Below are 11,826 nucleotides of genomic sequence, written 5' to 3' on the forward strand. Positions count from 1 at the left end.
TGGTTCTGCTGAATGGTGTTAGAGTACTGATTTTGTGGTGAGCTGCAAGTGGGTTTGCTTTGTTGGGGGGGGAGTTCCTGATCTCTAAGTGGGTGTAAGTGCAATAATTCATTGAGAGGTTGCAAGAGTGCTAGTACTGGGAATAGTGAGGGTGGTGTACGTAGTCTGATTTATGGCATAAGAGCACTGGTGCTGTGTGGTGTTAAAGTGCTGGCTGTGTGGGATGGTGTAAGATCCCTGGTTCTAAAAACTGTAAGAAGAGCTCTCTTTCTCTACGATGGCGTTAGAGTGGTTGTTCTGTGGACTGGTTCTCATTCTTTGACAAGATTTAAGCATGTTAGGTATGTGTCATCACATAATGAGTGCTGGCTATTTAGGATAGTGTGAGTGCTTGCACTTTGGGAGGGTGTACGTTGTGTGGGAAGTTGTAAAAGTGATTGTTCTTTGGGAGGGTGTAAGAGCTACTTCTGTGGTATGTTATGAGTGTTGTGGTTTTGTCAGATGTGTGAGAGTGTTTGCTATATGGGGGCGGTAAAAAGTGCTCGTGCTGTGAAAAGTGTAAAGTGTTGGTCGTACTGGAACCCTGGTCCTCTGAAATGGTGAGAACTCTGATTTATCCGAATGGTGTATGAGCAAATGCTCTTTGGGATGGATTAAAAGTGCTTGTACTTTGTCAGGTTGTAAAAGTTCTGTGTTTTTGCGAAGAGCTCTGGTTTAGTAGGTAGGATACGATTGATTGCTCTTTAGGAGTGATTAAAAGTGTTGGATCTGTGAAAGGTCGTAAAGGTTCTGGTTTTATACAATAGTATAAGCCATTTGGTTTTGTAGATGGTGTCATAGTGCTGTTTGAGAAGTTGTGAAAGTGCTAGTTCTGTGGGATAGTGTGAAAGGTCTGGTTCTGTGGGTTGGTGTAAATGTTTGCTGGTTCTGGTGGAAAGTGAACTAACTCATTCTGTGGGAGAGCGTAGGAGCACTGGTTTTGTAGGATGGTGTACGAGGACTTGAGTTCTGGGAATGGTGTAGAGTGTGGGTGCTGTGACATGGTATATGATCTCTGGTTTAATGGCATGGTGTAAGGGTGCTTGCTCTTTGGACCGGTGTAAAAGAGCTAGTTTTCGAGTAGGGAGAAATAATGTGTCTTGTTTTGGGGGTGTAAGAGTGCTGTTACTGGTTTAGTGGGAGGCTTTTCTATCAAAACCATCAGTCTCTTTTGGAACAAATTCCGCCCTGTTCTCTTGACATCATAAAAACATTGCCTGAGCAGTAATCGTTCAGTCTTGTGTTGCGTTAGCCATGGGACTCATTCCATAGCCCAGAGACTTACCTGAGGTCATGGGCGACATCAGGCATGTTGCGGCCTTTATCATAGGAAAATACTGAACATCTGTTCACATTCTGAATTTCTGGAAGTGAAGGGAGTAGATAGTTGGAGAACATTTTATGTAAAGTCTTCTGTATTCCTTTTTAACATGGCAACTCTGTGTTCGAAGTAGTAATCATCTAGGAATAGGTTGGAAAGTTATTAAATGTTTTACAGTGATGTATTTTTGGATTTGCTGTTTTAAATACATAGCTCACAAGAAAAAAAATACTGGTTTTGCCAGTCTTTTTTTTTAACTGGTCGGTAAAATACTGACCGGGTTGTAAACATGGCAGACTCTGAAGTCACTTTTGGGGTATATATGGGGTAATCTTAGTCTGTAGATGCAGGGCGACGTGTAATGCATGATAGATTGGTAGAGCGTCGCTTGTCACCCGTGAGGGTATTGTGAGCTAGCTGGGAATCCAGGTGTGTGGGTGAGGGTATCCAGGTGTGTGTCCTTTGTCACGGGCTTTCACCCCACGCCCCCCCCCAAAAAAAAATTTTGGGCTGTAGAATCCCTTAAGAGTATTCTGTTAGTATTTTGAGCTTGAAATATTGTGCTAAAGATAGATAAGATAAGTGTACCTAAGTACTTATAATCAGGGTCACTGGAATTATGAGGCCGGGAAGAGGCACATTATCCAGCAGTTAAGGGAATTATGCGTCAAGAAAAGGCTAATTATATGGCGTAATGCAGCACATTTTATGATAGTATCACTTCATTATTTTGTCATTTGTATGTTGAGCACACAACTGCTCTGGCCTGTTGTAATCTATTGGTGGGCTTTTAACTACTCCCACCACACGTATATCGCTATCACTAGTTCATGGGCTTGCCTTTCAAATATCCTTTGTTATCATTGGTAAATGGTTTTTGTTTGTCCCTCATTGGGGCAGTTTTGTTACCGCCTTGGCCATCGACCCTGTTTCATGGGTAAAGCATGTTTGCCGATACGTTTGACTGCGTGCTAACTTATTTTTCCTTTTTTGTCTCTCCTTCGTGCTCACGCTCATGGCGGCTGTGGCGCTTTGAATCGGCTCGCTTAGGACAACTGTTTTACTTTTCTTTTTCAATTTATGTGGCAAGAAAAGTCCAGTTAGGAATATACAATGCTAATAGCTCGAACTCGAGCAAACACGAGACCCATTGCATTGCAAATGCTTGTTACAGCCTGGGCATTGGTTGCACCTCATTAGTACCAGTTTAAGACCAATATACAGCAGTAAGGAACAGAAGGGTGACCAATCAAGTTTTGCAAATGGCCTCCCACTGCGTAGCAACATGTCACTTTGTCTTTCCTAACATTTTGGTTGCTAAAAAATGCACATTGTTTAGCAGATGATGGATTATGTGGCAAATGCGGCAAATCTATAATGTCGCGAAAAAATACTGCAGCTGCAAAATCGTTTAACTTAAATGGCCCTTCTTATAATACTCAGGTGTACATTGACAATACATATCTTCAAAGTGCTTAGATGTGGAAGTAAGAAAAGTGTGTGTATTCATGCCTTGATATTTTGGTGCGGTTTGTTGTAACATACGACCTCCTCAGCGGCTCTTCCTGTTTTCTCCCCAGGAGTCACTGACAGTCGCCGCGTCCCCGGGAAGATGAGCGCCTACCTTCAGCGCTTCCGCCCCGCGCACTACCAGCGGCTCCTGGAGGCAGGGGTGCTGGGAGGCGCGAGGTGAGCTGTGCAGCGGAGGGGAGCGGCGCGGTGCAGAGCCGACGGTGCCGTTAACAGCACCACACCTCGCACCAGTAACACCGACCCCCAGAACGAGAGAACCGAAGCCAGGAAGAGGAGCCCAGAGGGATAGCGCTTCTGTTCATGGCTTCGAGGCGCGAATGACGACGCTGATCCTGTGTGTGGAAGGCAAGCCGAGGAATCCATCAGTTCCTAGAGGCCCAGATTTGGGGGTCATATTTATGCAACTTGTCTTGCACGAAAGGATAGTTCTGCTTGCAAAATCTCGAACTAATCCAGATTGTGTGAAGATTAGGGGCCTCTGGCTTCACCTCGCGCTGGATTCTTTGGGACCTTGACAAATGCAGCGTGTTAACAGCAGCGCCATTGGGTACAGGAGAGGGGCATAAATCGGCACCATTGCTTTAAATGGGGAAAAAGAAATGCAGGCGTTCACCAAAGAGCGTGGCAGCTGTGGGCGTGGCTTGGTGTATGGCTACGAGGCAGGTGTCTAATGACATCAGCGAGTTTGGTGTACTTCAATGTATAGAGATCGTTGAGCCAAATGGTACCTTTTACAGCCCAGTTGCCCCTACATTCACAAATAAGCAATAAGTTCTGAAAGGGTATTAATGAAATATTCCAGTACTTAATGGCGTTGAAAGCAAATATCCCCCACCCCAGGTGTGCTAGAGATTTACCCATCCCATAAAAGTGTTGCGAAATTGTACATTTTAAGTACAATTTCCTAATGCAGTGGTCAAAAGTCGAAGGGTGTACAGGCAGTCCAGAAAATGCTCCTTTTCATGGTCTCTCATTTGTCATAGCATTCATCTGTATCTGTAAATTTGAGTTCCTTTAATTTTTCCATCCTGCACCTTCCACGTACAGGTTTAATCGCATGTTGAGTCCGACTTGAATAATAAACAAATTACACAAATCTCACAATCTCAGGCACCACAGCTAGACAGATGTTTCACAGTCCTCCAGCAATGTTTTCTCTCAAGTTACAAGGTTATCAATGAAATATAAGGAATGCAAGAATTCCGTTGGCAAACATCAGCCTACCAGTTAACAAAAATACATGCAGTTTACTTTCAAATACAAGCTTTCAGTTTTGAAAAAAAAATTAACTTGGTTCTCTCAAACAAAATGTTAACGTTGTCACTCGTTAATAATACAGTTTGTGACATGAAATAGCAGCGTTTCTCTTGAGTAAATAAGTATTGGTGCCTGCGCATTGATTTGTAATTTTCAACAAGCACGCGTACGTACTAATGCCACACATGGGTTAATTCTGTCTTGCCGGGTCAATACACATGTATCACGATCGTATACTGTAGATGCCTTCATAGCCTTCATTATACCAGCAATGCCCACAATATGCCAGCCAGTACCATCTTTATCCCAGAACCAGCATTACATGAAGCTTAGGCAGCATCACTCCATTGGTGCCCAACATACGTAAGGAATGTGTTAGGGTTGGCATCACTATGCCACAGTGCCGACAGTGTTATTAATTACCACCTTACCCTCTGGGCCGGAAGGATATCAAGTGTGGACAGCCATGTACTGTGGGTGCCTACTCTAAGGCAGGAAATACCACCACTGTGCCAGAGACACCCCCAGGAGGGACGCTGTGGCAGTGGTTTGCAACAGCCCCAGCCTGAGATTGTGACTGCAGGTAAGTGAAAGCAATGGAGATGAAGGGAACATCAGACGGACAAATGCTGAAATAGACATCATGAGACACGCTCTGAATGCATGCACACACTTTCATTTTCTCTCTCTCTCACACACACACACTATAGATATGTAACTACCATCTGTTTACTAACATGCTTAAAAGTATCAAAATGTTATACATAAGATAGATTATTCATACCTTGCTAAGGAGTGTACATGTGCACCGTGCAGAGCTGCTCTCACGAGTACTACTGTGGTTAGAGTCAAGACACTGCTCATTTTTTTGCATGCTATAAATGTGTCTTGTATTTAATAAACAAAGTTTATTTAATTATAGCAAACCACGCCATGGAAAGTATCACCGCACGACAGTGTATTAAAACAACAACCATTGCAAAGCTCTTGAAGCTTCGCAGTGCTGTTATAGTGTTATAAAAAGTATTTCGATGGTAATTATTGGTCAGATTGGGAAAGTGAAAGAATGAAGCGGACCTCCCTGGGTTCTAAAGCAGATGTCTGCACCAGGTGCACTAACCCTCTGAGCTTTCTTGTCTGCAGTAATGGCTATTAGAATCACAGGTGTTGAGATAAATGCCACTGGAATGCCGTATGGTTAAGCAGGCTTTATTCTAGATAACAGCCCCGACCGCAATACACAAATACACTGCTACATATCCACTCCCGTACCGACCAACTGCCACCCTCGAATCCTCCCACCACATTCCATTCCAAACTGTCCCTCGCTCGCGTGGGTTACACAGAGGAGCCCAGCTGTTAACAATCCATCCCTGTTATAACACAGCTCCCCCTTTACATTTGTGCAACCTCTATATATACATATTTACCAAAAAAAACTTTGCATTATAGCACTATAGCTCTAAAAAAAAAAAAAAAAAAAAAAACACCTTTAACGACCTATAAGGGAAATGTGCCATACACGAATGTTAACATGTAGAGAGTGAACATGTTCTTGCAGCATCACAAGGATTCGATAACACCGCACCATACGCACTCCAGAGCTAGCACAGAGTGTGTCTGTCTCTCCTCTACTCACTGCTTTCCTGCAAAGCGAGCCCTCGTCTTACGTGGAGCTTCATTTCTCGGCTTTAAGTGGAACGAGAAGCTCTCTTCTTGAGCATGCATGTGCAGTCTGCCTCTCACACACAATGCACTTTAAAGCATACTTGATTCCGCCCCAGGCACGCGTTCCTCCCTGGCTGGCATGTACTCTTGTTTCCTCCCTTGAGCCCACTTCGGAGTACCCCCACGCACTCCATTCCGAAAGCCTCGTCGCACTTGCATTGCACACAGCAGTACCCCTGCGCCTGCCCGGCTGCCCTTATGGGAACCGGCACTCTCCGAGACTGAGGAGAGAACATTCAGAAGTGCGGGTACTTCGTACCGGTGGGTTCCGGCCCACTTTAAGCATTGAGCGGCACAGAACCCTGACACCAGTGGGAGCTGGGCAAGCTGGTGGTGTAAAGGGCAGGACGCCTACTGCCACCAGGGTGGGCGGAGTATAAAAGAGAGGCCCAGTAACGTGGGGTGCATGAAACAGGGACGGCCCTGGTACATACACACTACTGCGGGGACGTAGACAGCAGCAGCACCGGCGCACAGTGGGGTGAACGGTGTGTTTAACATTGCCCCAGCCTTTCCGGTCCGTATGTAAAGCCAGGGGAGGGGCAGGACCTGGACATAAGGAAGAGCCAGCCGGGGGCACCCCTAAAATCACAGGGCGCAGAAGATGGACATGGGAAATAAAGAGCACCCATGGGGTGCAGGAAACGTGCACCCGGAGTGAAAGGAGTGCCCATGGGGTACAGGAGATGGATATATGCAGCGTACACTGCGGACGCCCTGGGGCAGGGGAGATGGACATGTCTAGGGTGTGAGGAACACCTTGGTACCCCTAAGGTGTGCACGGTATCCAGGGGCGAAGCTGTCAGTAGTGCAGCAGGTGCAGTGCCACCCGGGCTCGGGGCTGTGAGGAGCTTAGTGAACCTCAGACCTGGCAGGATATTTTCCTCGTTTCCCTAGGAGTTCATGGCACCCTTGTTCCGCCACTGATGAAATCCCCTAAATATTTACTACAGAAGGTAAAACGTCAGTGGTATAAAGAACAGCACCCCGGTGGCACATCATGGGTTGCAGGAAATGGGGCGATGATCAGGGCATCCACGAATCCTGTCCGTCGAATGGGGCTGCTTGGTTGGCGTGGTCCACCTGTCTAGGTGTGTGTTTGGTGGGGAGGAGCGGGCATTGGTGAGGTCCTGCAGACCGGCACCCAATCAGGTGAGCCGGGAGTAGGTGCCACAGATATAGGGTATCGCCACAAGGGGCGCTAAACATAAATGTAATTACCTAGAGGGGCAGTAAAGATGCAGACAGAACACACAGGAGCTACTACACACAGGCTCATCTATAGGGGACACTACAGATATAGGGACAACACCTATAGCTGGGCTTAGCTAGGGGAAACTGCAGTAAGAGCTATACAGATAGGTGCCAATCACTATGGGACTGGGCCAAAAGAGAGCAGTGATGACGCGACAGCACCTAAGGCGGTAATGCATGTAAGGGACACCACTTCTAGGGGCTTTACAATAGGAAGGCACAACCGAAAGCAGCTTTGCAGCTGGAAGCATGCCGTTTGGGAACCCGACAGTCCAGAATTAGAGATATAATACATTCGGGGCACGCCGCCTATATGGGCACTACCTATTTGTCTTGAGTGTTTGTATGGTGCTTCCCACCACCAAGTAGCCTCGGACCGCTTGAGCTGGAGAGTCATACCCGATCAGAGGAAACCGTTCACGGCCCAGCAGCAGGATGCAGACTGCCTGTGGAGGTCTCTGCTCCGTAGGAGTTGGTGGACCACACTCAGAGCCTTGGCGTGGACGGACGGCAGAGTGCAGGTGCGTCGTGTGGAACGAGAGGAACAAAGCGCCAGTTTTAGGCCTTTGATTAGTGGATCAATTGGAAAACAGCTGTTTACAGATCGGGGGATTCCTAGTGAAGAGGGGTCTAACCGTAGGCCCTCACAACGGTGAAGGTTTGAGTTCCTTCTGAACTAGAGGGAGTCGTCTTGGCTACAGTGATGAGCTCTGGGCTCGACGGCATCTTCCATCAGATCTTACATTGTAAGTGACCGTCCCGTGACTTGCTGATTGATGAGTAGCTTCTAGGGGACTGGTGGGCAATTGTCAATTGTTTACGCTGATCAGTCATGTATAGCTTTTAAAAAAAAAACTTTTTATTTGCAGTTTCCACATAGAACATGCAGTGCATGTTCATCACACAACTCGGACAGTTGTACTTCTCACCTATATGACAGCGCAAAACTATCCCTGACAACTCCAAACAAGATAAAGAACCCCCCGATCTCGAGCATTGTTCAGGCAGTTTCGGGAGGGTGGGGTCTTTCATTCGGCATCGCTAGATATCCAGTGTGTGAGATATCGAATGCTCCCGCGAACATCAGCAAGGAGCCCTGTCTAGAGCCCCATCCTATCTGCATCTCCTCCGACAGTGCGCCATTCACTCGCACCGAGGCCACTGGGTTTCCATATAGCAGTTTGACTCACTCCATGAGAAAACGTCCAAGGCCCATCTTCTTTAGGACTGACCACAAGTACGGCCATTCCAGGGAGTCCAACTCCTTTTCGGTGTCCAGTGACAAGAGCGTCGCTGGTTCTCCGATCCTACCACTGCATGTCAAGCAGCCAAACAAGCGCCTAAGATTATGACATGTTGCTCTATGTGCCATGAAGCCTGTGCCATGAAGCCATGTGGTCAGCCGCCACCAGAAACTCCACAACTTTGATCGTGTGAGCTGCAAGGACCCGCACCAGCACCTTTACCTCCACTTTGAGTAACACATTCGGGCAGTAGGATGCGCAGCCATCCCGCTGCTTCTTTTCCTTATGTACGGGAATGATCAGAGCCCGGCTCGGATCTTCCAGCAGGGTCCCTTCCCTCCTTGCACTATGAAACTGCTCCCCACGTGAGACACTACCTGCGTTCTGAGACATTTAAAGAACTCCAGAGGGAAACCATTGGATCCCGGCGCCCCCAATCTCTTCAGATGGGTCAAGGCCTCCTCAGTCTCCGAGTCTGATATCTCAGCCTCAAGAGTTTCTCTTTCCTCATCTCCAATAGAGAGGGTTGGGAGAACTCGTACAAAATCGAACAGTTCCTCACACCATTGGTAGTGCATGGACTGTAGCCATCCTACAAGTAGGCTCCATCTCTTAGGCTATGCCCTCTGGTGTCACTTCTACGGCCCCATCTCTCCCCAGGGGTCTGTGTATCCACTTCTGCCCTTCGTCCTGCTTAGCCAGCTAGGTCAGGAGTTTCCCGGCATTATTGTAAAATTCATATACCTGCCCTTGTTTCGCCCTGAAACTGGCCCTAACCTCCTGTTGCATCAGTTGTATATAGTCCTCGCTGGTCTTTTCAAGTCTGATTGCTAAATTGGGCATTGGCGAGGAGACATAATCCACCTCTCCTTTCTCCAGTTTCGTTTCCAGGTCTAGACATTCCCTTTCCCTCTCCTATTTTACCCAGAGATCAATTGCAGCCATGTCCAGTTTTGTGGATGAGAATGAACATATTTTGTTGGTGACCAATGGAGGAATCTCCTTGCTGATATGATGTGCTCATACCTTATTAGTCCAAACAAAAGATGTAGAGCATTGTTGGTGACCTGTTTGAGAGACCTGTGTCGGTGATAGTATAATAATGCCCATACAGACCATACAATGTTTAAATTTACAGTTGCCAATGTAATAGGAAAAGACCCTTATCAGAACCTCTTTCAGAGGGCCAGGGGGCAAGCAGAAGACACGGGGCCCATACATGGCAGTTGAGTAGTGGTCGAAGTGCATTCTAAAGAGTATGGGAACTGTGATGTTGCATGCAATGGAGCTGGGTCAGCAGGTGTGGGGGTGGAGTCAAAGGTATGGCTAAAAAAAAATATTCTGTAAGTTGTTTTAGTCTTTCACCGTCGTGTAGCTACATATGAAAAACAAGCACATTAATTGAAAAATAAATGTAAAAAGTTGTTACTCAGTGGGAAATGCAGTATTGTACGTTAGGAAACATCTGTTAGTTAGTGCACTGCACAGGTGTGTGTGTGACCCGAGAGCCACAGAATTAAATGTTGCAGGGACAGTGGAGAATAGTGAGTTGTGTACTTGTAGTGCTACGAGGTCCCAGACTGTAACAGAATGCACTATGAATATTAAGTCATTATTTTAGACTTGCATTACACACAGCATAAGCTTGACTGCCACAAAATGAGCAAAAAGGTTTAAGATAAAGTGGCGCTTCCAAAATATAAATTTTAGTATTATCCAGACTGTATGTAATGCATTTTTTTTTACATAACTGTGCTTACAACTCCTCCTCATGGGGTAGTAAGCGAAATACAATTAGAATTAAAAGCACACACTTCACAGCTCTCTTGTTGACTCTTTACACTACCACTCAAAAATAATAAATATTTGTCATCACAAAGCTTAGAGTGATTCGATCAATTAAAGTAAGTACCGGCTCCCAAGTATACTTTAAATTTGCAGATTACTTTTTACATTTGCAGATTAACCCGTTGCACACATTTGCATTTCTTTCAGGCAAGCTGGCAGCTTGTGTAGCTGTCTGCCGGCTTCAGTTTTACAGTACTGAAGACTGACTGAATGACACTTCACCTTAAGCATTTAAACCATCAGAATTGACCATGTTGGGGCGGTTGTCTTTTAACAAAAAGTAGGGGAACAGTGTTTCATAAATAAGAAGAGTATGGGCACATCATGCTCCTCCGATCGTGCCTGCTTCGTGCACTGGAATTGAGTCATTTTGTTCCCGATGTCCTGGGGCCAAACCTACTTTGGGTCCTGAGTAACTGGCCCAAGCCTACCCCTTTCAGCACTTGACTCTCAGTGGTAATGCAGATGAGCAGTCCAAGGCTCTTTGAGGGGGGTATGTGTGAGGCATACACAAGCTGAAGACTCAAAGTACACACAGTAACAACTATGAGATGATTGTCTAGCCAAATACTTGCTGCTATAAACAAGCATTGGCAAAGCCAATAGGTTTTGCCTATACGAGATCTATTAGCTTTGGCAATGTTTTTTTCAAGTACAAGGAGGTAGGTAAAATAACAGAGAACAGGAGGTGGTGGGTTAAAAACAAGGTTGGTTGTTAAAAACAATGATGGTGGGCGGGGTGGGTTAACACAACTAATGTATGTCGAGGTCTGAGCTGCTGACTGGGGAACTCGGTTTCAGTCTCAGCGTTGACTCAACATCCTGTGATAGTGGGCAAATCGCTTAATCCTCTTGTGTGTAATTTAAAAAATATAAATGGTGTTTATGTAAAGCACCACAATGCCTTTGGGTTGAGGTTGCACTATTTAAACTGCAACTCACCTGCTGGATTTTTTGTGAATTCAACCATCCCATGGGGGCGAGGCCTTGGTGAAGTGAACAAAAGCCCAGGTAGACTTTTATTGAGAGAATTCTAGCAACTTGAGATCCACAGCTGATAAATAAAATGAAAGAAAGGCTGTATGAAGTACCGTCATGTCCATGCCCCTGTGCCAGCCACAGAGCTTGCAGCAGCAGACGCCCTTCCCAGAAGTCTCTCTGGGGAGGAGGCGGCCTACATCTAGTGTCCAGGTGCGCTTCCCCTCAGTACCAGCAGTGTCACAGTGGCGAGGTGTGCACGGCTGAAACTTGTTAGTGCTCCTAACTCCCGCACTAGAAAGGCTCCAGTTCCTTTAAGGTACATCAGTATTATCTTAATATAAAAAAAAAAAACTCTTACATAATTGTGGGCTGTACAAAGGCCACAATTTGTATTCAAGCATGGATGATTTCAAACGCAAATGTTCGTTATTAACTTTAGTTATTAACTTTAGTGAGCTACAAAGCAAAATTAGTCATATTAACCACGCAAGTCATAAATCATTGCCAACAAGGTCATAAATCAATCATAATTGACAGGCCATCAACATTATACATTTGCTGTTGGGTCATAACCACAAGGGTGACATATCTCAGTCCAGTCCTAACCTCTGCTTGGCCTGT

At 45.9% G+C, this 11,826-nt stretch overlaps 1 protein-coding gene across 4 annotated transcripts in view; it reads left to right on the plus strand.

Annotated features, from left to right (window-relative positions):
* Nucleotides 1-10,255, plus strand: part of THTPA (thiamine triphosphatase) — an 88,465-nt gene extending 78,210 nt beyond the window's left edge. For all 4 annotated transcript variants that reach the window (XM_069238175.1, XM_069238176.1, XM_069238174.1 and 1 more), the window contains exon 3: nt 2,941-10,255. In XM_069238175.1, coding sequence (XP_069094276.1) covers nt 2,941-3,053 — 113 coding nt within the window. In that variant the 3' untranslated portion in view covers nt 3,054-10,255. The remainder of the gene's footprint in view (nt 1-2,940) is intronic.
* The last annotated feature ends 1,571 nt before the right edge of the window (nt 10,256-11,826 follow it).

This window comes from Pleurodeles waltl, chromosome 6 (assembly GCF_031143425.1).
Source record: "Pleurodeles waltl isolate 20211129_DDA chromosome 6, aPleWal1.hap1.20221129, whole genome shotgun sequence".
NCBI classification, from domain to species: Eukaryota; Metazoa; Chordata; class Amphibia; order Caudata; family Salamandridae; genus Pleurodeles; species Pleurodeles waltl.